This window comes from Sebastes umbrosus, chromosome 8 (genome assembly GCF_015220745.1).
Source record: "Sebastes umbrosus isolate fSebUmb1 chromosome 8, fSebUmb1.pri, whole genome shotgun sequence".
NCBI classification, from domain to species: Eukaryota; Metazoa; Chordata; class Actinopteri; order Perciformes; family Sebastidae; genus Sebastes; species Sebastes umbrosus.
In genome coordinates, this window is record NC_051276.1 from 21,854,270 (window position 1) to 21,878,326 (window position 24,057).

Here is a 24,057-nt window from a genome sequence, read left to right on the forward strand (position 1 = left end):
CACGGAGCACAACAAATGCGTGAAACTGGAATCGTCCGTTCATGGCTATATGTTACATATTTGATCATAAAGTGGACCATTTTTCAGCAGTTATTGCAAAACTGAATACTGTGAGGAAGACATTCACAGCTGATGGCCCTCACATTGTGCAGTTTGAATTATCTCATTTGTCTGCACAACTATAACCATCAAATTGTCTACATCACGTGTGCTGAGGTTATACGGTCATTAGTGACTGCATGCAGATTATTACAGTTGCTTGATGCTCTCACGCTGTACTTAAACTCAAAACCCAACTACAAGTGGGGATTTTCAGTGACAGGTTGGTGTTTTTACATTTCACTTTTAGAACCACCGATTTCAGATTCACTGCAAGAAAATACAGACACCGTTTGTTTAGTCTGATCTCCTCCTCATGAAATAAACAGCCACACAAGTATACCGTAAAATCTTTATTATTCAATTGCAATGTGACAACACTTATTTTGCATTCATCTGTGCAAACATTTCACTGTGGACCGTTTTCATATAAATAATTGGGCATGTGCTCTCGCTTATGATCCCCTCACAGCAGTGATATGACAGCTTCTGAAAATGAAGCCCAACGTAAATATATGCAACGGTATCCAACTTAAAAGTCAGACGATCCAACACAAGAAGAATTTCAGCAGGGCTTTAAGAGAGATCAAACCTCTCGACAAAAGAGAAGATGTGTTTTGGAGGGTTCCCCAACAGTGACAAGACATGTATTGCACTAGTATAGCTATTAAAAGGCTACTTGTCTTGTTGAGGCAGGACAATTTGCGAAAGACACACACACACAAAAAAAAAGACCATTCCAGCTGGGAAGTACATCTCAACTGCATTACAAAGTGCTCCTTCCACACATTATAAATCGTATTGCATTTGAGTTTCCTGTAGAAATGGAGTGCTTGTACCATTTAACAACTTTAAAAACAAAAAAGAAAAGATGTGATCATAGACATACAAGGCATAAAAAAAGGCAAATGTCCAATATGTCCAATTTTGTGAAGGTCAAAGTATAGACTACATATTCATTTGGGTGTGGAAGATTTGCCAGCGAGCAAAGTACCGTTGTGTTCGTCTTTTTTTAGAAATAAAATAGAAGACATCAGGAGACAAGAAAAAGCAAGAACGTGAATTCTAAAAAAGACACGTCATTATGAAACAAAATAATTTAAACACATATTTTCATGGCTCAGGTAAGCCTGAAGACTCACATAAGATCTTCCTCGTACGTCCACTTCTCACTACCATCTCTGTTTCAACTCGTAGAGGGGTTTTCAGGGTAGCAGACTGAACAAGCAGATGGCCTCAGAGGGAAAATGAGATGGGCTTTGGAAAGTCAGACATGCTTTCCAGACTTTATGCTCTAGAAAGTTTAGAGGTTGATAGGGAGCGTGGGTGAGCCAAGGCCCTCCTCCAACCACGGCACAGAGGAAGGGGTGCAGCGCTGCGCCGTGCGCCGATGGATGCGACGGAGTCGCAGCAAGTACAGCATAATAGACAGCAACACAATGAAGAAACATGCCAGGAATAGGTAGTGGTTGTTGACGAAGGAGAAGCTGTGCCGCCAGTGAGAGTGAACGCCTTTCAGACTTTCCTGCTGGATGTCCCTGGAATAGGCAAAAAAAACAAAAACATACATATTAGACCTGCTTTCAACAAAGATATACTGTGTAAACAAAAATTCAGTTCAGGGTCCTGTTCATTGTACTTTAAGACCGAAGGAAGTTTGACTTGATGGAAAGATTCTTGGAAGCATGCTTTAAATTTATACTGAGCAGAATTTCTTGTCTGAACATGTCATTTGGCTCAAATGAATCACCATGATCATGAGATTGAAAGATACGGGTTTTTGTCTTTCAGTTTCATTTCTTGTCCATAATTATGTTACTAATTAGAGGCTTTGACAGAGTTTTGTTTCACAGTTAGGACATGTTTGAGACCAGTAACCTTCCTCGACTTTAGCTTACCTCCTGCTGCCGCCGTGTCTGTAAGCCTTGGTGCTATGCCCAGTACCAGGCAATCCTAAATACTGATCATTGTTTAAATTCTCCACTCACGTTCACGATAAGAGTGTGCTGTTATCAAAGATTGCTCTGAAAATTATCATTCCTCCACTTACATGGAAGAACAGATTGTGATCATTTTTTGCTGGCGAATATTATTTAAGGCTTGATCGGTAAAGTGACAAAGAACGGGGCATGTGTGTGTATCTTACCTCAAAGGCAGAAACCGTGTTCTGTAGAGAATAGCTCCAAGAGTCCACTGGACCTCCTTATCATAGACCAACAGGGCGGTCTTCAGGTTTTTATAATTGGCCGGGAAAGAGAAGCCTGAGTGCAATACTTCATACATCCATGCTGATTTAAAACACTGGTACCTGCGGGCATAAAACATAAAACCGTAAATAAACATAACTGATAAATTGAGCTTTAGAAGTGGTTTGATAATCCTGTGTGACTTACTTCAGCCTGTGAAGATCAGCATGTGAGGCGTACAGGCCAGAGTCAAAGTGTTCGCTCAGAGTCTTCCACTGGGTGGAGCAGTAATTCTGGAAATGTTAAATAACAACATTAAGAAAGTGTCTAGTGGTAAGACATCAATACATTAACTTCTGTTGCTCCCAAATAATTAGGGAATAAGAGGTATTGAGAATGTATCTTTCCATTTATTTACCTTGGCAGCCTGGGCATATTTGGAAGCGTTATAATCCCCGCCCATGCGCAGCACGTCCTCCGTGCAGTAGTAGAACTCAGAGAAGCCGTAGAACTGGCTGTTGCTGTAGTCGATGGTTGGCTGGTAGATGCCGCTGAGGGAGGTGAGGGTCTCATTGGTGCGGTTGAGGAACGGCTGGAGGATCAGTCTGCACTGGTCAAAGTCTCCTGTGCCTCGCAGGTAGAGCTTCTGCGGAGATGTGCCAATTTCATCCTGCAGGTCTGCGGGTAGACAAGGGTCCAGGAGGGGAGACTCTGCTGTCTCACCGTTATGCTGACCTAAGAGCCTGGAGAGATCAGGAATACAGTGTAAATACACACAGCACTGTGTACCGACGGGGGCAGGAAACATTTATTTTAGTGTATCTCACTTGTTTCGAGTGGCAGTATTTCTGATGACGCTGTCCTCGTATCTTTGGCGCGCGGCATTTCCTCCAAAACCCAGGAAGGTGGACACATAAACACGATAAACATGCTCTGTGCGATGTGCGTCACACCCCAAGTTGAACTCGGCCAGTAAGTTCTTTGCAACTTCCTCCTAGGGAACAAAGAAACAAAATCAGCCTGGGAATGATGACACCCACGATGACAGCAGTGCTCACATGCAACACGTCGATTGCTTATTGCAGCAGGTGACCTATGTTTGAGGCCACATTTAGACAAACTCAATGTTGTTATGTCTAGTTTAATGCATCTCAAAACATAGAGGAGCAGAAGCTGAAGCTATCTAGCAAGATGACGGGGAAAATTCAATTGAGCATGATCATGTGGTGTAAAGAAGAAAAACAATGAAAGAGAAGCGGCGTATGACAAACCTGCTAATGTAGATAAATAACTAACAACACAAACAAAAAATATTGACATGGACAACTTCCGTTGCATTTGACAGTCTCTATGTATATGACTCCTGCTATGGAGTCATGCAGCAGGCTTACAGTATGCCTTCAATAGGGATGAATGGAGAGCAGACCATCTCCACGGGACAAAAATGGTGCATACAGGGTTTAACCGGGGAATGACAGAGGTTGGAAGGAGGGAGAAGAACAAAGGGTGAGTGACAAAAACCAAAGACAGCACAAAAAACAGAATTGGTTGTGGATAATAACCTGCTGTGGAGAAGCAAAGCTTACAGTTTTGGGCACTTCGTATGCGATCTGTGTGGAGACGCCGCCCATGTCCAAGACACCTGCAGTCCTTTTCCTCTGCAGCGCCTCCTGCTGGTCGCTGCCTGGGACGTGCACCTCCACTACAGCTTCCCCATCTTGAAAAAGAGAGGTGACACAGTTAGGCAGGGCGGGTTTATCATGCCATTTCTGTGTTACTACATGTTTGTTTGTATGGTAGACAAAACATTTTTTAAATGGCACACTGTTGAAATACTACTTGCGTGGGTCCTTACCATTGTGCACGTGGTTAAACCTTCCGAGGACAAAGTTTATTCCAATCCATGCATAGACACCTACAACCAATGATGACAAATTGTAAAGTTAATATATAAACTTTTACCAGCATCTTCAATCTTCAATTAATTGCTAAACTATTTTGATAATTGATTAATCAGTTTGAGTGATTGTGAAATTCTCTGATTCCAGCTTCTTAAATGTGAATATTTTCTGGTTTCTTTACTCCTCTATGACAGTAAGCTAAATATCTTTGAGTTGTGGACAAAACAAGACATTTGAGGACATCATCTTAGGCTTTGGGAAACTCTTGATTGACATTTTTCAGCATTTTATGACATTTTATAGACCAAACAACTAATCGAGAAAATACTCAACAGATTTATCCACAATGAAAATAACCGTTAGTTTCAGCCCTACTACCAATGCAAATGTGTTTCCCATGTTAATCTGTCGCGCATGACGTGTGTCAAGAAAATCTTCCAACGTTAATGAAGTGGTGAATCAACACTATGGCGAGTATGTTATAATCAAATAAAGTCATAAATCTAAACTGCGATACGTGTTAGTTGAGCGTACTGATTTTCATTCCCATCTATTTTTATTATCCCTTTTATTTACCTTCCTGTTTTCCAGAAATCACTTCCACGTGGGAATCGGAGAAGAGGAAGTTGAAGTGAACTGGGATGTCTGTTCGCAGATCCTCAAGAAGTGCTTCTTGTTGACTGAGATTTAACAAAATCACAGAAACTTCATCACAAGATGTACGGCATATGAAACAAAAATGCTTTTCGGTTTCAGTGGAAGTTGCTGTATTCAGTGGTGGAAAGTAACCAAGTACGTTTACTCAAGTACTGTAAAATGTTTAGGTATTTACTTGAGTATTTCTATTTTCTGCTACTTTATACTTCTACTGCACTACATCTCAGAGGGGAATTTTGTACTTTTTACTCCGCTACATTTATTTGGCACCTTTAGTTACGATTGACTTTGTAGATTCAGAATACAAAATATTAACAAATAAATGATGGATAAATTCAATATTTATTGGTTCCTTGGTGAAATTTACAAGCTATCCAGCAGTATATAAATTCAAAAACCAGCCCCCCTTTACCAACTGCAAACATTAAAGTAATGAACATCATCAATAATTATATTATAATGATGCAAAATATATTATTCTGCATAATGAGTACTTTTACTTTTTGCACTTTAAGTATATTTTGGTGCTAACACATTTATACTTTTACTTAAGTACAATTTTGAATGCAGGACTTTTATTTGTAACAGAGTATTTCTACACTGTGGTATAGCTACTTTTACTGAAGTAAATGATCGGAGTACTTCTTCCACCACTGGTTATATTTACATCTGGGGCTTCCCAACTGTACCTTTCAGGAAGGATTCTCATTCCGGCCGTGCACAGGATGTACAAGGGGGTTTCTTGGTGCTTGTTTTTGGGAATGTGTTGGGCTGCGAAGCTCAGCAGTGGATAGATATAATCACTGGCTTTCTCAGGTGTTTTAGCCAATTCAGAGATACCTACAAGGAAAAGACCACAAATGTATTTTATAGTGGCATGTAATGGTTTGTCATTGAGAGTCTTCAAGCAAACGGTGCTTGTTGGATTATGCTCATATCCTCTCCTTCAAATACTGCGTATCTTACCCGGTTTGATCTTCATGACCACTGGCTTGCGGTGTTGATCTCTCATTTGCTGAATGTCCAGCAGTTCATGGGGATTACCATTATGCCGGGGCCAACAGTACACAAACACCCTGGAGCCACTGCTGCCACAGTCCACCACCAGGCCGTAGTTCAGGTTGGGGTTGCTTGTATCTGTCGCATCCACATCTGTCACCCTTGCCAAGTGCCTTTTGGACAACAAATAATTGTTAAAGACAACGTCACCCGTGTTCATCACAACGTAAAACACTCAGCAGCTGTTTAGCAGTTTACCTGTGGAAGTGATTTTCCTCTCTGATCCAGCTGGCGTGGCCCTTCCCAGTGGCGAGCAGCAGGTAGAGCAGTCCGATGAGGCAGAGCACCAGGCCGATGAAGAGGAGCTGTCTGAGGGATGGTGTCAGGAGCCGAGGAAGGACCTGGGATGAGATGCTGAAATGCCACGGGGCTGGGAAAAGGCACGAAAAGCTGATCCTGTCGACAAATATAAGAGAGGAGAGTCTGAGCAAAGTGTGCCTAATGATGTTACACATTATGAGAAAGTTCATGATTCAATCTACATTCCCACAAAGTGACAGCAAACCAACCTTCCCATGATGCAGATTGTCTTTGTTGGTGTGATTGAATTGTAAATCGAGAATCAGTCAGCTGAAGATGGGAGCTTTGGCTTGTTCCACGGCTCCATCCCGTTTCCCTCACTTGTCATCATGACCTTTTGGGGGGGAAAGATGTCATGATATGTTAACAGTTGAAAGGCAACATCTGATGTCTAGTATGAGAAATAGGCTAGAGGGAAGACCCCTAAAAGTGCTTTAGTCTTCGAGATACCCCTACTGGAGGTAGAACAAAGCACAACAATGTTTTTTTATATTCTCTTAGGTCTCCTACATATGAAATAGATTCTTGTATAAAAATATTTTACTGCAAAAGTGGTTAAATTGACAGATATGTGACACACCCCATAAATAAAATAAGTGCAAAATAAAGCCAAGCCTAAAGGGAGATGGGACACTATAAACTCATGTAATTTCATAATGCATGCTCTGATTGATCCAAACTTTGGTGTGATAGTGCCCAGGGGCTTCCTCTATATGTGTAAAGAAACAGACTGTGAATATATTGATGCATTGAGGAAATACAGTACTACAAACACATACAAGTACAATAATATCAAATATGAAGGTCTATCATGAATGTATTCATTTACTTTGAGGTAGCTTTGGCTGGGATTGTCCCAGAAACACCAATTAGGGTTTGATGGAAAGGTATGACTGTGCTGAATCCAACAAGGTATGATATGTAACTGTAGCAGGTATGGTCAGTAATCTATATTAAGATATGTATGACGTGTTCCAAGCATGAAATGGGGCTACATGGCATGTCTGCAGTCAATAGATACTTCAAAAGGCCTATCTAGCTGCGTGTTATTGGCTAAAACAGCTTAATTTAACATATTAATACTAATCGTCAGTGTCAACACAGTACAGTTATGTGTTCGTGGCATTTTAATGATTTCATACTTACTAATAAATGTGTGAAAGTCCCCGCTTTTCTAGAGATACCGACATTTCTAGTGCAGCCAGATGCTCACCGCTGTGGTAGTGCTAGCGAGTATGTGGCAGCAGGTCTCCGGTGAGTGACGTGGTATGTCCCCAGCCAAAGGTGCGTTTGATTTTAGTCTCCGCGTTGTCCGGATAACACGCAACACACTGAACAGAATGGGGAAACACCACACCGCCCAACATGCCTCTTCTTCTTCTTCATTTAATAGCAGGTTGCAACAAGGGATTGAAGCGCCCCCTACTGGATTGAATGTGAACCAGGAAAAACAACTTTTTTATTTTTTTATTTTGTTGAAAAAACTAAACTCAATACTTCTAACATACAAGGCACAATTGGATTGGAAAGATAACTTAAATTATAAAAAATAATATAATAACAAAAATAAAAGAGAGGGTAGAAAATAATTAAAGGAACAAAAAAAGAAATGCATAAATAAATATATAATACATGTGTAAATGGTCACTCATTCCATGATTTTATTTACTTTATTTATTATTACTTTACTTTTTTTTTTTTATTGAAGATAATTAATTTACAAACATTAAGGCATTGTAATCTAAACTCAAAACGTCTAACATACAAGGCACAATTGGATAGGAAAGATAACTGAAATTATAAAAAATAATATAATAACAAAAATAAAAGAGGGTAGAAAATAAGTAAAGGAACAAAAAAAAAGAAATGCATAAATAAATAATAATCCATAGTAGCTCTAGGGTTCATCATCATATATGTTCAGTTTTTCATAAACTCTGAGGAGAGACTTTGCATGTTGTCCTATCATTAGTCTTAAAGCACTGAGATGATTGTCCAAGGTCCCTTTTGAAAATGGAAAATAGGGGGTTTCATTTTCCTCCATTTGGATGAAAACATTTGCCAGCAGTATCAGATTGTTCAATATCAAGTCACTCTTAATGTCCTTCATGTTAATACCAAACACAATATTTTCTCTTGTTTGAGGAGCAAGTAGTTGGATTTTGGTTGACTTGATAAATAAGTCACCAGTCTGGTTTCTCTCAAATAACAGGATGAACTGCTGTAAACTGGATTCAAGACATTCTTCAGACTTTGTCCTTTCCTTCTTCCTCCCTCTGGTCCCTTTTAGTGTTTCTGTTTCCAAAAAACTTTGCTTGGCTCTGCCATGATGCATTTAAACTGGCTCTGCTTTTTGAAGACTGATGGATGCTTCTTATTATGAGCTTATTTATTATAAATAAATTAATAAATTAAACAAATTATATATATATATATATATATATATATATATAGCAGTGCTTGCTAGTAGTATAGTATAATGTAAAAATAAGGAAAAAATAAACACATATTTATTTATTTATTATAAATATAAATAAATAAATAATACAAATTATATATATATATATATATATAGTATTGCTTGCTAGTAGTATACTATAATGTAAAAAACAACAACAAATAAACAAATATAATTTATTTATTTATTTATTTGCAATGATATTCTTTTTTTTACATTATAGTATACTACTAGATGTTTTGAATGCCGTTGAATGTTTTTTTTCAACACTTTATGATTCTGTAATTTGCGTGTAACTGTGCTGCTGCCTATCTTGGCCAGGACAATCTTGAAAAAGAGATTTTTAATCTCAATGAGTTTTTATTCCTAGTTAAATAAAGGTTAAATAAAACAAATGATAATAAAAATACTATCATGGTATAGTAATGCAGCTGTATAGTACGTAGTAATGTGCAAACCATTTGTTGTCTTACATTCTGAATTATTATACTTACGCTGTAAACCTTGTGCAATATGCTTTGGCAATACTGTACTATACTAACCATGCCAATAAAGCACAATTGAATTTGGATGCTTGCCTGTGCAGTGTCATTCAGTCTGGTATGCTCAAACCTCAATCTAGGTATGACTTTCATTTCTTTGATCCTCCTTCCTACTAGTCCTCTCTGAACAAATAACTAAAATACCATTTAGATAAGTAGTTCTGTCCAGCCCATATCAAATTTGAAATTAACATTGAAAACAAAAATAAATAGTTTTCAGATCTATTTATTAAAATTTCTTATGTGCTTTTTTATTCATAAAGTACTGAAAGCAAGGACTTAATACATACGTGTAGATACGGTTTGTAATGCATTCAAGGCACTATAGGAATAACATGCTTTGATTTGAGAAGTATTAAGGACATATTGCAATCCGTCAGTGCAAAAACTGCCTGTAAAATCAATCTGTGTCTATAGTTACAAAAATAACAAAAGTTATAGAGTTGTAGTCATACAAGCTGAGATACTGCATTGTATTTTTATATGAATATTTTAAAGCATTAATCGTCCACCTTCATCAGTGCTGCTCCTGTATGGAAAGCTTTTCACTGGAGCCAGACAACTTGGACTCCGCTGGATGTCTCGCAGGCCAAACACTCGCGGCGACTGATTTGCAAGCAGTAACTCACATCTACATACTTGACTCTCTTGCTGCGTCGCATTATACTTTTCACTGTTGCAATCTCCACATCAGTCCGCGGCAGGACAATGCGTTGTACCTGTCCCAGTGGCATGGGAGGTGAGTCTGTGGACTCTGCAGAGAGATACAGATCTGAGTCCAATACGTTCTGTAAAACACAGTTCAAGGGGCAAGGCAGGGAGACCAGTGAGAGCTCCTCCAGTAAAGGAGAACCAGTCAGGAGATACTTGAGCACCCTCTTCAGGGACATCCAGGACATGACGGGCTTCCTTTGGCTGTGCTCGTAGGAGAAACTTCAAAGAAGGGAGACACAAAGAAGATGGATTACTTTAATAGGAAGTACTAGTAGTAATAGGTAGTTTTAACATCAAATTATGATTTCAGATAAACTACATTTAAGTTAAGCTAAGAAATACAGATGTGTTCATCAAGTGGCTCATATTTCTTATTTACAACCCATACTGTTTACTCTTGTGAACAGTATTGGCTCTCGTTATTCTAATACTAACAATTCTACTTCCCTTTCCAACCTAAACAGCTAAACAATGTCTGTGGGGCTTGTTCAGTGGGGTAGATGCTTGACTCCAGATTGCTTCCATTTCCATTTTTACTTAGATAGGTATAATAGATAAGATACTGTACGTATTGGGTCTCAATAGTTCCTAGTGTACCTCAATAGTAGCCTTACTTGAGTGTGAGGGAGCAGAGGTCAGGCAGCTGTGGAAGATCCCGATCGTCCCGCTGATCCTCCTCATCTTCTTCTTCTTCTTCCTGTGGGGTGGTGGGAGGCTCGGCAGAGATGAGCAGGTCTCTGAGTCTGGGACAGGCCCTGATGACCTCCAGCAGAGGGGTGTGAGTGCTGGTTTTCACCCCCTCTAGGGTGAGAGAGACCAAAGAGGAGCCTGCAACCTGCGAGGCAGGTAGGAGATCCACCAGAGGGCCTGGGTAGTGTACCGAGAGGCTCCGCAGCTGACCCGACCACGCCTGGAAGCCCGCGGCTAACACAGACCCCTGGCTTCTTCCTGTCGTGTTTTCACAATCCCCGAGATTCACAGATACGGAGCAGACGTTTGGACATGCACGACTTAAACTGTCCAGAGAGTCACATGATAAGCCCTTGATGTCCTTCAGGCGCAGGATCAGGCGTTCATCACCTGACGTACCTCTTCCTCTCATTTTTTCCTCTGCTTGGTTCTGAGTGCAACTTGGCCCTTCATCTCTACTTGCATCATCCTCACCGTCACTGCCATACCCCTCCCACAATATCTCCTCCTCCTTTTCATCCTCCTCATCTTCTTCATCTGCTGCCACTCCTTCTCTCTTTTTCCTCCAACCGTCCATGCCCTGGCTTTGCCTCCGCTCCCTCCACACCTCCCCCAGCCTGGGAACTCCCTCTCTGTCAGTGAACTCATCCGTCTGGCCGAACTGTTGGTGCTCGATGAGACAGCAGGCCTGCGCGAGGCCCTCCATGGCCACTCTCTCCAGGCAGGGCAGAGAGAGGAGGAGGTAGGCTGCTGCCGCCACAGGGTCTCCCTCTTGTTCCCCAAACCCAATATCCAGAGCCAGCAGACTGCTGAGGGGGAGAGGAGGCAGGGGTTCGGAGCAAGAAGAGGAAATACAAGATTGGGACGCAGAGGTGCAACGAGGTGACCGAGAGGGACAGTCAGAGGAGGGAAAGGAAGTCCCACCTCCAAGAGGAAGTAGTGCAGCAGGGGGAAGGGAGTGACAGCGAGATATGTCCAGATGGCGAAGTGAAAGACAGCGGCGGGCGATCGTCCTGATGACAAATCTGTCACAAGGTGTACCAGCCAGGGAGAGGGAGCGCAGGGCAGGAAGACAGCCGAGGGTTTCAATCAGGACCTTTGAGGGCAGCTGCTGGGCTCCAGATAGGTCTAGACTCCTCAGACCCTGAGACAGAAAGGAGGAAATACTGCATAAAGACATTAAGGAATTATAGGCCAGACAAAAGATATCAAAAGACACAACTTTCACTATCCTGATCAAGTTCTTAGATTGTGTCTACCACTCCTGTTTACTGTGAGAGTGGGTGAGACGCCAGGCAAGAAACCACCAAGTTTTTTATTAGCAGTGATTTTTTTTTCTATATAACCATCTGTCATGCAAATTATACCATAGAAAAGGTTTTTAAAATATATTCTTTTAAGCCCTGAAAATATTGTGTAAATACACATACGCTAAATGTTTAAAATATGAAGGAGCACTTCTGCTTTTCATGAAATTTGCTGATGACGTAAATCAAAGAGAAGAAGAATGGTTACAGAGGGATTTTAAGCTTAGATACGATGTGGATTCACTCAACATCAGGGAAAATGTCCATAAAGAGGACCTATTATGCATTTGTGCTTTTTCCTTTTCCTTTAGTGTGTTATATGTTTTTCTGTGCATGTAAAAGCTCTGCAAAGTTACAGAGTCCCCCACAGAAACACTGCTCCTGAACTGCCTGAAACGCCTTGATTGAAGTCCCGCCTTTTCTTCCGTAACTTGGTGATGTCACCAGGTATCACATTTGCATAATACCTGCCTAGCGGCTAAACAAAGCTAGTTAGAGCGGAGCTGGAGCTGAGTCTGAAGAGTTTGGTTCGGTTGACCAATCAGAGCAGAATGGACTTTTCGGTAGGGCGGGGCAGGTGCTCAAACAGAGCGTTTCAGACAGAGGGTGAAAAGAGGTGCTGCAGCACAGCCGGTATGAGAAAAATACAGTGTTTTTTTAACATTAAAGCATGTAAACATGTTCTAGTAGAAACCTAAAATACAAGTATGAACGTGAAAATAAGCATAATAGGTCCTCTTTAATATTTTTGGAGGTGTATTTAGTTGGTTGCAACCTCACCACTAAATGCCACTAAATCCTACACACACACATATACACACACTGGACCTTTAAAATAACTGATTCGCCATCTTTGCAGCTGACTCCATCTGACCTGGCAACGTGCAGCAATGTGGGCACAGAGGGCGGAGGTGACCAGACCAGGACACCTTTCCAGAGACAGGCCACGGAGTTGTGGGACCAGCAGGAGGTGGAGGGCCGCCCGGGACATCTGCTTTCTGGTGCACAGCAGCCATATCAGCTGCTCGACCAGCTCGCCCGCTACATGGAGAGTAACAGATAGAAAGATAGACAGATGGGGAGATGTTGTCGCAGGATTAGAAGTGATCAATCACTTAATCTGTAGATTAAATGGAGTTGTAAAGAAATACATGAGAAAGTAGTTTATTCATTTATATCTCAGGAATTTGGCTGATACAGTGAACTGGTATAAAAGCCCTCACACACTCACGCAGTAAACTGAAAGGCCCTATGATGTATCTGAATGAATAATGATCCAGGTAGTTGTCAGCGTAGTCCTTCACCCACACTTCCTTCATGTTGTCTACCAGGCTCAGCAGACACAACCGTGTCAACGACAGGACAGAGCCATTTTCATCTGTCTTCCCGCAGCTCCCCATCCACTCCATATTCCCCATCCTCTTCCTCCTCCTCCTCCTCCTCTCGGGCAGAGCATTGAACCCACCACCATGTTCACCCAAAGCCCGAAACAGAGGCATTGCCAGACAGGAAGCGGATGCTGAATCTGTGTGATGGAGGAGGTTTCTCCTTGCTGCTGGAGGGCTGAGGTGATCAAGAGGATAGAAAAGAGAAAAAAAACATATTTCTGATACCAAAAATTATGTTTACTTTTTCAGATTTTCTTCTACAAAATGCTACTTTTCTTGCAAATTACTGAATTCCTCTAAATATAAAGTAAAAAAAAACACCTTTTGATTGAACAGGTTACAGTTGGTAGTCATATGCAATCAGTGCTGAGGGGTCAAAAATAGACATTGCTTTGTTTTAAAGGGACACAAGTCATAATATTACACACAGTTCTTGGCCATCTTCCTTAAAAGTGTCTTAAAAAGTAGTGATGTTACGTGCTGTTACGAGGCTTCGGAGCGTGTCGAGTAAGTTTTCTGTGAAGTGCGTATCGAGGCTTGTGTCGTTGTAGACCAATGACGTCATTGAAGACGCCCGAAGCCGAAACACAGTTGAGAAATTATTGTTTCTGAATAAAATGGAATAAAGTCTCCCCTCTATCAATTTCCTATAGTTACACAAACACAATCACTGCCCTCTGCCTGGTTAAACCACTGCCACTTTCCAGTTTTACAGCATTGCCCCTTCTGCCATTATTATGACACTATTGACTTAACCTTATTTATTATTGATTAAATTACCAGTATACACATTTGATGCATTACTCACAACACAATTATAGTTTATTATACACTTATGTTCTATAATCATGATATAGGCTACTTGCCAGAAATTACATTATATTGATATAAATGGATTATTATGTGGAAATTGATTTTTTTATTCATTATTCCCAAGCCTTTAATGGTGCAAATATACAGTAGCCTATATCACACTATATCACATGGTTGAGATCATCTGTAATATATCTGAGCTTCATCAACCTTCACGTTTACCGTTTTTATTCCTATGTTGTTGAATTTAAGAAGAGACCTTGTGAGACACTAGACTAATCCGGTTTATATATCCAGCTGAGTGCAGAGATAGACCGACAGAGAGGGAGATAAGTTAGTTAATGTTAGTTAGAATGAAGTTATATATATATATAGAGAGAGAGAGTAGGTCTATGAGTTATATTACATTAGTGTGTAATAAAACAGTGTTATATCCAATAAAGAAGAAGAATTTCTATTGCAGACTTACCTGCCAAATCACTTGTTTTGTTGAGTACCTAAAGCAAAAGTAATGTGTAACAACCAACAACCCATGATTTACAGCGACACTTCCTGACTGCAGTGAGGTACATTACAGCCCTGAGTTCAGTCTCTCAGGCACAACTTCCTCTCTTTTCTTCGTGCTTTATTTTGAAAGTTCAGTAAAGTAATTACATAAACATCTTCAGATTTTTCATTAAAAAAATTCAGCAAATATATTTTACATTATAAAAATAATGTAAAAATAATATAAATTATTCAACAAATAGAATGTAACGAAAGGGAAAAAATTATATATATATGTATATATATATATACATATATATATACATATATATATATTTTTAAATTATAATTATATAAAAAAAAATCGGGGTTTGTTAATCAATTTGAGTAAATGTCTAAATAATCTTATAGTTTTTGCCAATTTAGAATTTTTGAGTTTTAAGTTTTCAATCATAGTCAAGTATGTTTTCAAATCAGTGTCTTTAAAAGTATAAAAGGAGGGTATTCTTTTAAGCCATATCATTTTATGGATATAATATTTTGCTAAGATAATCAAATTAATTATGTGAATTTCATCTGCCGAAAAACTGGCATTGTTAAAAGCGAGTAATAGCTCAATCTTTGTTAGTATGATATCTTTTTTTTTTTTAAATGTTTTTACTCTTCTGTAAATCAGACCAAAAAGATGAAAACAATCTACAAACACATGTTCAATAGTTTCCCCTTCACAAAAACTTAAGGAGCTACGATTACAACTCAAGTCAATCCCAGTCTTCTGATCACAAAGCATGTTCTAGTTACATAAGCATGAATATTAGATCACTGAAGATAATCAGGTCAGGCTCTGTAGCATGAGTACATGAACATAAAAAGTGACTTCTTAATCAGCAAAGGGCTGGTGCATGAATATGTTTTAGTTGGCAAAAAATGGCTAACAGCAAGTGCAATTATAATAACTCCCTTATTTCCTGTTTTAAAGCCCAATAATTACCCTCAAAGGGATAGCTTGGGTGTTTTGAAGTGGGGTTGTATGAGGTATTTATCCATAGCCAGTGTTACTTACAGTAGATAACAGTCAGCACGCCCCCAAAACTATGCATTCAAACTATCCCTTTAGAGACTTAAAAAGACTGAATTTGAGCTCAGCTGACTACAGCCTAGGATGACTCTCACTGAACTTTATTATTATTAATATAATATGATTCATTTACTACTTATTTGTCTAAGCAACAAAGCAGAATTGAGAAGCAGTGCAGTGGCGTTTCCAGCTGATCCTTCTTGTGCTGCACCATATTGTATCTCTCAGATGTATTTCGGTAGTTAACATCCTCTTCAAGCGTGGGATTTGGGCCTTGAGACGAGCGACCAAAGTGTTTATTATGCTGTTGGCTCTGTGAATGGTACCACCTTCCTCCCGGCCACAAACACCTCTACTATGTTACGATCATCACCTGTCAAACAGGAAGTAACAGAGATAAACATAAAGTAAATGGTGATTGGCACATTAGAGTCTGAAAAGACAAATAAACATAAATTGACACTCACCCAAATTCAAGAATTTTTCCAAAATAATCTGAAAATTGAAGTAATGATAAATTAGCGTCACACTGAAATGAAATTGTCTGCTTTCATTCATTTGTGTGTAAATGTATAAATGAAGCCCCACTGCCAACCTTTGGTTCCTCACACTGGATCAGGTCGATGGGTCCATCAGGAGCAGCTACATTCACCCTCAAGGCATCAAAGTCTTTGCCCACTTCAAAATTCCCTGTCCGGTCATCCAGGGACAAGGCTACAGATAAGACACATCATAAAAGAAGCTGTTGTATTCAGTTATCGTCAAAAATATCTCGTTCCCATGGCTACTTGTGTGTTGAATCAGGCATTTCTGCTGCTGAGTGGGCAAAGGCATTAGCAAGACTGTTGGTGGAGACTAAGACGAACAGAGAGACAGAACACTTTTTAACTGTAACTTCTACACAGTCTGCTGGTTTTGGGTCTTACCCTGGCTGCCTCCCAGTGTGGCCAGTCTGAACACCTCCTCGAAGGTGAGCGTGTCGTGTTCTGGGTCCTGGATGGTCAGGACTTTAGATGTGTCCAGAGTTCTCCTCACAGCATCCAGCATCGAAGCCGAGTAGCCCCCCGCCACGTCTGACACCACAAACACAGATTGTGGATATGAAAAAGCATCACATTTTCAGATTTCTGCTGCTTTGTTGCCTGAAATTCAGGTCTTCAGATGTTTTCAGTTGGACATTTAAAAACAGCAAAATCCAAACAAAGTGATCAGCTAGTGGTCAGCTGACCTGCATGCCAAGTCTCTCTGCTGACTGCCCTCTTTAAAACAATAAAATGCTGTAAAACCATAACAATATCCTCCTAGCATGTATCTCACTGCCTGCCTTCTGATCCCATAAACGCTATATCATAAAACATAATTTTAGTGTGTCTTGAGAGTGTAATGGACTTTGTCAAAAGCGGTAAGGCAATACTTAGAAGTGAAAATGTGCACACAGTCGCTCTGCTCCTACCTGTTCCCAGACCCAACTTCACTTTGTGGTTCAGGACGTTGCGGACATTCAACATTCCACTGCACAACCTGAGCACATATATATATATATAGAGAGCGAGATTATAAAGTTTCATCTGTTGCATATCTTTTGCTTTCTGGTATTTACAATGCTGTGTTATGCTGTATTGTTATTTCATTGTTAAATCGGTGTCTTCATGGCATTTGGTCACCCATCGTCTTGAGAAACTATCAGTGACTTACGAAATGTTGGAATTGGGACAGTGAGACAAAGAGGCTCCTGTCTCTCTGAACAGAGCCAGCTCTTCATCACTGAGGTGGCAGCCATGAGCCATCACTGTCTGTGAATCATCATCATCATGTTAAGCATTTTTATCAGCATTTATATTTTTTCTACTAAATGTTTGCACGCGTGCGTCTTCACCTTGTCAGTGAGCAGGTTGTATTTGTGATACACGTCCGTGAAAGACTCTGATTCAGGAAACTGATCCTTAACAAGCTGAAAATCCTCGACAATTTCACTGATGTGACTCTGGAAATAATTAACACATATATGTCAGACATTAAACTGTTGCGTTATCTTCAATAAAAGCTGTAGCATTCAGATAGAGCCTGAGGTGTGGCAGCGCAATCACATGATAACAAAACGCCAAATGTTATTCAGCAATACTTCTTTTTTTATTCTTCCCTGTCAGCATTTTGCCTTTGATAATTGCACTTTATTTCATTTTTCAAAAACCCCACGGGTCCAACACTAAATGGTCTCTATGGCAACAGTCCCCTGTGGACATTGCCTGGTTTGGTTGCCACAGTGAGCTCACCTGAATGTGCAGGTTGTTATTCTTAGCCATTGCGCCCAGCTGTCCCAGCAAGGCTGCTGAGCAGAATCGAGCAAAGCGGGGAGTCACCACTGGCCTCACCAGAGGGTACTACCAAATACACAACAAGACAGAGGTTTTAAATATCTTTTTTTTTTTTTTTTTAAACGCAGGCCTACCTTGATTTTTTCTTTTAGTTTTGTTTATTGTATTATTGAATCTTACCTTTTTGTTCAAGAGCTCAGCAATGAACCTTGAGGGAACAAAACAATGATTGTAATTCATTTGGCGCAGCCACATCTGCAAATTTGAAATTGCCCCAAACTTTTACAACAACTTCTAAACAAGCACGATATTGTGGTTGTAAATGTCCCTGTAAAAAAATGGATGTTGATAGTTTCATCAACAAAAACTGGGTCAGCTCAACATTGTGAAACTAAAGCCTACACATAAAGTCCCTCCTACTGTATTAAACAGTTGATACCCACCGACATGTTTCCTCTTGACACTCCTGACTGGTCTCTTTGTAATGTTTCACAGAATTGTTCCTGTCCATACACACCTTGCCCACCAAGGCACGCTGTCCAAAGTCATCTGCAAGGAAAACAGTGATGATTTACCATGTCTCTCTCTTTAAGCTCCACGTCACTATGAATATAACCTGGCTGTGTTCACAGACTTACATTACTGGTATTTTCCTCTGAGTGTGTTTGTGTGTAGGGACCTCTTACTTGCAATCTGGCCCAACAGGAGAGAGGAGTCTGTATGTATGGTAGCAAAGTAACATGCAGTGGTTGTTCCGTTTCTCAGGGTCCTTTTCTGTAAAACAAAGGGGATCATATTACAGGATTAAGACGACATTTAAACACTTTCTCTCTTTTCTATACGTTGTTAAGCCATTGAACTGTTCACACCTTCTCAAATCATATAGCGAGAACCTCACTGAATTTTCCACTTTTGCAAATTGGCAAATTGTGATGCCATCGACAAAATCACAAACATATCAAGCCTGTAACACTTGCAGTGTGCCGCAGAGCTCAGTTTTGGCTCCCTGTGACTGATGCACAGCAAGTGTACAAGTGAAGAGAGGAGGTTAAACGTCCCTCAACCGCATCACAAGGAATAGTAGGCCTGTCCGGTGCTCACAGAAGCCTTACTCGTTACTTAGCCATATTACTTGGCACAGGCTATTTACTATTGTTTTCAATAGAAGATCATATAATTTTCTATGGTAGGGATATTAATATATTTTACATCCCCTTATTTATGTCTTTTTTTATCTATTGATAATCTGATTGTAGCCCACTCTCCCACTCTAGATGTAAGCTCTTCATTAGGGTGTAGTATTTCACCCTATAAGATCTTTATGATATTTGGATGTTGGATGTATTTATCTTTATCGTTATTTATCACTACTATCATTCTTACTAAATTATTTTTGATATATGTACATGGATGTTGTCACTGAAACTGCTATTTATATATTTACTTCTACTTCTCTCCTTCTATTATTATATGATATATGATTTTTTTTAACCTGCCTACATGCAGCTTATTGTTCCCTCCCCATTTTTCCAGCCTATGTTGAATCAGTTCCCAACTAGGGGAGGTTATTTAAGAGGATGTGAGTCTCAGATCTGTTTGACTCTGATAAAGACGCGGTTGGCGTCGAAACGTTAATCTTTAAATAAAGTTTACCACCTTAAATCTGTGTGCTCCGGTGTGCTTTGGACCTGCTCTCTGAAGTTTCTTCATGTAGCAAGTGTACAACTTTTAATGGTCACTTATTTCATGATGCCAGAAAACTCACCACTACTTGAGAGTAGACCCTGTGGGCAAACTGCAGGTCCTCGAAGCGTGACTCCACAGGAAAGGTGTAGGTATTGAGCCACTGCAGTAAGGGCATGTCCAGGGCCGTGCCAGCGTAGCTGTACTGGGCTGCATGGATGTGGGTGTCCACCAGTCCTGGCATGAAGAACTCACTGCAGTGCAGCGAGCCATGGAGATGGTTCAAACATACAGTATTGTTTTTATGGCATATGCAAGAACTGATTTAATATCCATATATGATGTCTCTATCTTCAGTAATTCATTTATGTATTCTACACTGTAAAAAAAAACATTTTTTTACAGTTACTTTCAAGAAATTTTACACTTTTTATCTGTATTTCAAAATGACAGAAAAAAATTACATGTTTCATTTGTGATTTATATGTAAATGGTCTTAGATTTACAGTATTTTTTGTAATCACAATCGTAATTATCTGTATTTAAGCTTTTTTTGATAATTTTTAAAGATAATTATTCTGTTTTTTAGAGGTTTATGACTCTATTTTAGCAATTAATTTATGTTAGAAGAAAAGGATTTCATGGAATTCTAAAAATATTTCTTGTAAAAACACATAATATTTTTTTTGCAAAACTTCTGAGAGTTAATGTAAATTTGGGCTTTTGCAACGTAAAATGACGTTTCATTTGTGATTTATATGGAAATGGTCTTAGATTTACAGTGTATGACTATTCTAACAATAAATATATGTTAAAAGTAAAATATTTATTGTAAAATTACAGTAATAAAGGCTAATTATACAAAGATAATTACTGTTTTTTTTTTACAGTTTATTTATGTTAACTTTTTTTTTTTAACAGACATTTTCTGGCGCCCCTGCTGCCGGAAAATTTCCGTTATTTTACACTTTTTGTTTTTTTACAGTGTACTTACTGTTGTGCCAGTTGAGTGACTTCAGAAGGGCTGAATCCAAAGGTCTGAGACAGTCTGTCCAGCTCCGCGCCTTTCCCAATGAAAGCAATCTGATGGTAGATTGCAGAATACAATACCAAATATATTTACCATTTAGTTTATATATTTACCAACAACTTCTGTAACATCTGTGTGAGGTTGTGTAAATAACACCCTTTTTGTGTGCATATCTTTGATGGGGTTCTATTGATCCACCTCATTAATAACCAGTGTTTATGATTTCCACAATGTCCACATATTGTATTTCCTTATTGATAATAACAGTGTGGAGGATTGCAAGCATGTTTAAGGATGTCATATTCATTTTAATCACACTTGTTGTATTTGTAGAGGGTACTCTAGACTGTTATAAAGGCCAAATTTGGGAAAGTTGCTCAGCATCAGCTCACTGTAGAAGACAATTAAGGTTAATTAAGGCTATCGTGTGACAGATTTACGCATTGTTCGTTTGGAAAACTCAGACGTCTTTTAACCAAACTGTGACACATTTGCGCAAAGTTTAGGAGTAGGATATGAGTTATACTTTATCAAATTATAGATAACAGCCAAAAGCATCATGTGTTTTAAAGGGACTGTTTGTAACTTTTTACACGTATAAATCTACCGGGTCGGGATCCCATGCGCGCTCGCTCGCATATGCGCGCTTGCGTGTGGCTACGCTGTTCAGACCGCTCCTCTGCTTTCCTTCACTCACACACCGCGCGCGTTCTCGCTGTCTGGCTCCACCTCTAGACGTGCATGCACGCTCACTACACACTGCAGAAGAGTTAGTAGCTCTGAGAATATCTAGTGAATGTACAGTGGATGTTTGTGCAGAAATAAATGCTGCAGCTCCTCCAGACCAACAGAGGTTTCCCGTGTCTTGTGAAGTGACGGGGCTCTTCCGCGAGAAACGTTACCGTCTCGACCGGGAGCCGGTGTCTCACTGCGGGCGCAGTCGGGAGACAAGAACGTCTCTTTTCCTTCAAAAAATCCATCACTAGGATCAGCAGTGATTCATGGAGAGACCTTCGTCTGGTCAGCTAACATCACTACCAAGCAGATGAAATATAGAGTGATATTGTGGTTTTAGCTGACGTGTGTCGCCTCACTGTTTTGAGCGATGCTCGTTCATGTCTATGTAGAGCGAGCACAAGCGCGAGCCGGACGCTGACTTTCATTGACTTAGCGGCCACAGGTGTCGCTGTTAACAAGCATTTCTGAAAGTTACAAATAGTCCCTTTAAAGCTTCTAAATCAGACCAAAAGATAGATATTTTAGAGCCTGACAAACCTTTCCATCCATATCCACCCCCAGCAACTTATCTTCCAGGATCTGCAGAGCTGTTTGCTGGGTCGAGTGGATAAATGTTCCCCTGTAGACGTCAGCAATTTCGGTGGTGGGTCTATTAGAGTTTGCCATCCTTTCAATAGGTCTGTCAGAGTCAAAGCAGTGAGATACCTGCAGCAGCAACAGCACACCGGGGTTTTGATTCAGTCATTATCATTCCATATGAAATTATCAGTATTATCAGTAATTGTTAAACTCACACCTAATTAACAATATTCATAATGTCACCTGCAGCGTATAGCAGAGTCAAATCCTGCTGACACTCACAAGCCCTAACCAGTCTTTTTATATGAATGTGTTGTGCCCTGAAAAAGGGGAATATTAGTAATTTATTTTGTTTACATTTTATTTATTACATCTACTCAACCTATTTTACAAGTGCAATAACCTCTGTTTACATTACATCTATTTTTATATTTTATACTTCTAGTGTAACACTTCTGTTTATATTTATTTATTACATCTACTTTACCTGTTTTATTTACTTTATAACTGTGTGTGTTTTACCTTTTATATGTTTTATCTGCCTCGTTTAGTCTTGTCAAGTATTTGTTTTAAAGCACTGACCAGAAGTGGCAACTGTGAATCTCGTTGTATTTAATACGAGGACAATAAAGCTTTCTATTCTATTCTATTCTAATGAAACTCTTGACACGATGCTTTCTCTCTGGCAGCTTCATAGAGAATTACATTTTCCTAAACAATATTTACATAGTTACATAAATCCTTTCAATTTATAATGCTTTGCATTTATGTGCATTTTCGTTTTAACACTGGGTCAAATTAACAATATTTTCTTCTTTTCCTTAAAATTCCTTTAGGTAAACAAACAAATTAACAAATTCACATCTGTCACTTTTTCTCAAGCAGGATGAATTCAATATAACAGGTTAAGTATTCCTACAAACAAGTCTATAAATCAATAAACATGAATTATCTGAGCAAAAGGAATTAAACAAAAATATCCTATAAGACACAAATGACTTTGAATTTCCTCTATGTCCTTAGATCCCTCGAAATTCAGTTAGCAACAACTTGGCAAACATATCTCAAAGTTCGAGTATGAAATAATTATTTCTTTACCTGAAAAAGGGGAATATTAGAAATGAAGCTCTTGACACGATGCTTCCTCTCTGGCAGCTTCAGAGAGAATGAACCTCTCCTTCAGGCTTTGGCAGGTATGACTTACTGATCTCACAAAAGACTCAACAGGTAGATCACAGATAAGCTACTGACAGGAAGATATCCTGACATTTAGAAAGGTTCTAAAGAAAAACACGTTTTTAAAGTGTTTTTAATCTTTTTCAAAAAACTTTGTTTTTAACACTCAAACTTTTTAAATGTTTTTAACCCTTCATGAATTTCAGTTGTTTTTATGACCCATTTAAAGGGACTATTTGTAACTTTTTAGCTGCGCTGTTCAGACTCCCTGTGGACACGTACCATCAGACTCCAACACAAACTACACGGAAGCACCAAAACCTCTTGGTTATATCTAGTAAAGCTAACATTACTGCCAAGCAGGTGAAATATAGAGTGATATTGTGGTTTTAGCTGACGTGTGTCCGCCTCACTGTGTTGATCGATGCTCGTTCATGTCTATGTAGAGCGAGCACAAGCACGAGCCCTACGCTGACTTTCGTTGACTTAAAGGTTACATTTCCATGCTGTGCTCAATACTGCCTCTATTGTGCAATTTTGTTAATAGTCTGTTTATTGTCAATACTGTATATACTGCTCCTATTTTTATACTTCCTTCTATTTAAATGGTTCATATTTTGTTACACTTTGTTTAGCTCTTTTTTTTGTTACTGTGTTAGCTGATGCATCTTGTTTTTTGCACTATCCCCTTTGCTGTTGTACACTGCACATTTCCCCACTGTGGGACTAGTAAAGGAATATCTTATCTTAAATACTGTGTGTAATCTGGCTGCTTACAGGATGCATGTCAAGCTGGCATTTGATGTGACTGCATCATTGGAGCTAAATAAGATAAGATAAGATAAGATATTCCTTTAT

General features: G+C 39.4%; 3 protein-coding genes across 7 annotated transcripts; all 3 read right to left on the bottom strand.

The window, feature by feature from the left end:
* Positions 1–439: 439 nt before the first annotated feature.
* Positions 440–7,536, bottom strand: entpd4 (ectonucleoside triphosphate diphosphohydrolase 4). Of its 2 annotated transcripts, none has more exons than XM_037778356.1 (13): positions 7,349–7,536; positions 6,412–6,536; positions 6,101–6,298; positions 5,810–6,015; positions 5,533–5,683; positions 4,763–4,866; positions 4,141–4,200; positions 3,872–4,002; positions 3,113–3,279; positions 2,704–3,028; positions 2,493–2,578; positions 2,246–2,407; positions 440–1,637 (listed from the first exon to the last, which is right to left on the bottom strand). In XM_037778356.1, exons 2-13 carry the CDS (start codon positions 6,417–6,419, stop codon positions 1,403–1,405), a joined length of 1,833 nt encoding a protein of 610 aa, XP_037634284.1. In that variant the 5' UTR covers positions 6,420–6,536; positions 7,349–7,536; the 3' UTR covers positions 440–1,402. The 2 variants fall into 2 exon arrangements, with proteins under 2 accessions (XP_037634284.1, XP_037634283.1); XM_037778355.1 differs by having other exon boundaries at positions 3,848–4,002.
* A 1,347-nt stretch (positions 7,537–8,883) lies between these two features.
* Positions 8,884–14,698, bottom strand: si:ch211-214j8.12 (uncharacterized protein LOC100000539 homolog). Of its 2 annotated transcripts, none has more exons than XM_037779140.1 (5): positions 14,584–14,698; positions 13,145–13,476; positions 12,788–12,954; positions 10,531–11,750; positions 8,884–10,135 (listed from the first exon to the last, which is right to left on the bottom strand). In XM_037779140.1, the coding sequence occupies exons 2-5, from the start codon at positions 13,410–13,412 to the stop codon at positions 9,748–9,750; spliced, it is 2,043 nt and encodes a 680-aa protein (XP_037635068.1). In that variant the 5' UTR covers positions 13,413–13,476; positions 14,584–14,698; the 3' UTR covers positions 8,884–9,747. The 2 variants fall into 2 exon arrangements, with proteins under 2 accessions (XP_037635068.1, XP_037635069.1); XM_037779141.1 differs by lacking the exon at positions 14,584–14,698 and adding an exon at positions 13,623–14,541.
* Positions 14,699–15,079: 381 nt separating this feature from the next.
* LOC119492507 (guanine deaminase-like) lies at positions 15,080–23,244 on the bottom strand. 3 transcript variants are annotated; one of them, XM_037776995.1, is made up of 15 exons: positions 23,122–23,244; positions 21,982–22,149; positions 20,671–20,759; positions 19,759–19,930; positions 18,680–18,767; positions 18,437–18,542; positions 18,174–18,201; positions 17,952–18,059; positions 17,555–17,662; positions 17,374–17,471; positions 17,132–17,199; positions 16,605–16,751; positions 16,274–16,392; positions 16,146–16,173; positions 15,080–16,051 (listed from the first exon to the last, which is right to left on the bottom strand). In XM_037776995.1, the coding sequence occupies exons 2-15, from the start codon at positions 22,108–22,110 to the stop codon at positions 15,978–15,980; spliced, it is 1,362 nt and encodes a 453-aa protein (XP_037632923.1). In that variant the 5' UTR covers positions 22,111–22,149; positions 23,122–23,244; the 3' UTR covers positions 15,080–15,977. The 3 variants fall into 3 exon arrangements, with proteins under 3 accessions (XP_037632923.1, XP_037632924.1, XP_037632925.1); XM_037776996.1 differs by having other exon boundaries at positions 21,982–22,123; positions 23,122–23,203; XM_037776997.1 differs by lacking the exons at positions 20,671–20,759; positions 23,122–23,244 and having other exon boundaries at positions 21,982–22,097.
* Positions 23,245–24,057: the final 813 nt, after the last annotated feature.

Bases quoted from the DNA above. Each gene is read 5' to 3' on its own strand.
- entpd4 (XM_037778355.1), bottom strand. The intron at 4,867-5,532 runs GTACAGTTGGGA...GTTAAATCTCAG, and splicing joins ATGAGAATCCTTCCTGAAAG to TCAACAAGAAGCACTTCTTG. The intron at 4,003-4,140 runs GTAAGGACCCAC...CTCTTTTTCAAG, and splicing joins GTTTAACCACGTGCACAATG to ATGGGGAAGCTGTAGTGGAG.
- si:ch211-214j8.12 (XM_037779140.1), bottom strand. From the start codon at position 13,412: ATGCCTCTGTTTCGGGCTTTGGGTGAACATGGTGGTGGGTTCAATGCT. The intron at 12,955-13,144 runs GTGAGTGTGTGA...CTCTCCATGTAG, and splicing joins AGGGCCTTTCAGTTTACTGC to CGGGCGAGCTGGTCGAGCAG. The intron at 10,136-10,530 runs GTAAGGCTACTA...CCTTCTTTGAAG, and splicing joins CTCTGCTCCCTCACACTCAA to TTTCTCCTACGAGCACAGCC.
- LOC119492507 (XM_037776995.1), bottom strand. From the start codon at position 22,110: ATGGCAAACTCTAATAGACCCACCACCGAAATTGCTGACGTCTACAGG. The intron at 18,060-18,173 runs GTAAGATTCAAT...TGTATTTGGTAG, and splicing joins CTGAGCTCTTGAACAAAAAG to TACCCTCTGGTGAGGCCAGT. The intron at 17,472-17,554 runs GTGAAGACGCAC...GATGATTCACAG, and splicing joins ACAACCTGCTCACTGACAAG to ACAGTGATGGCTCATGGCTG.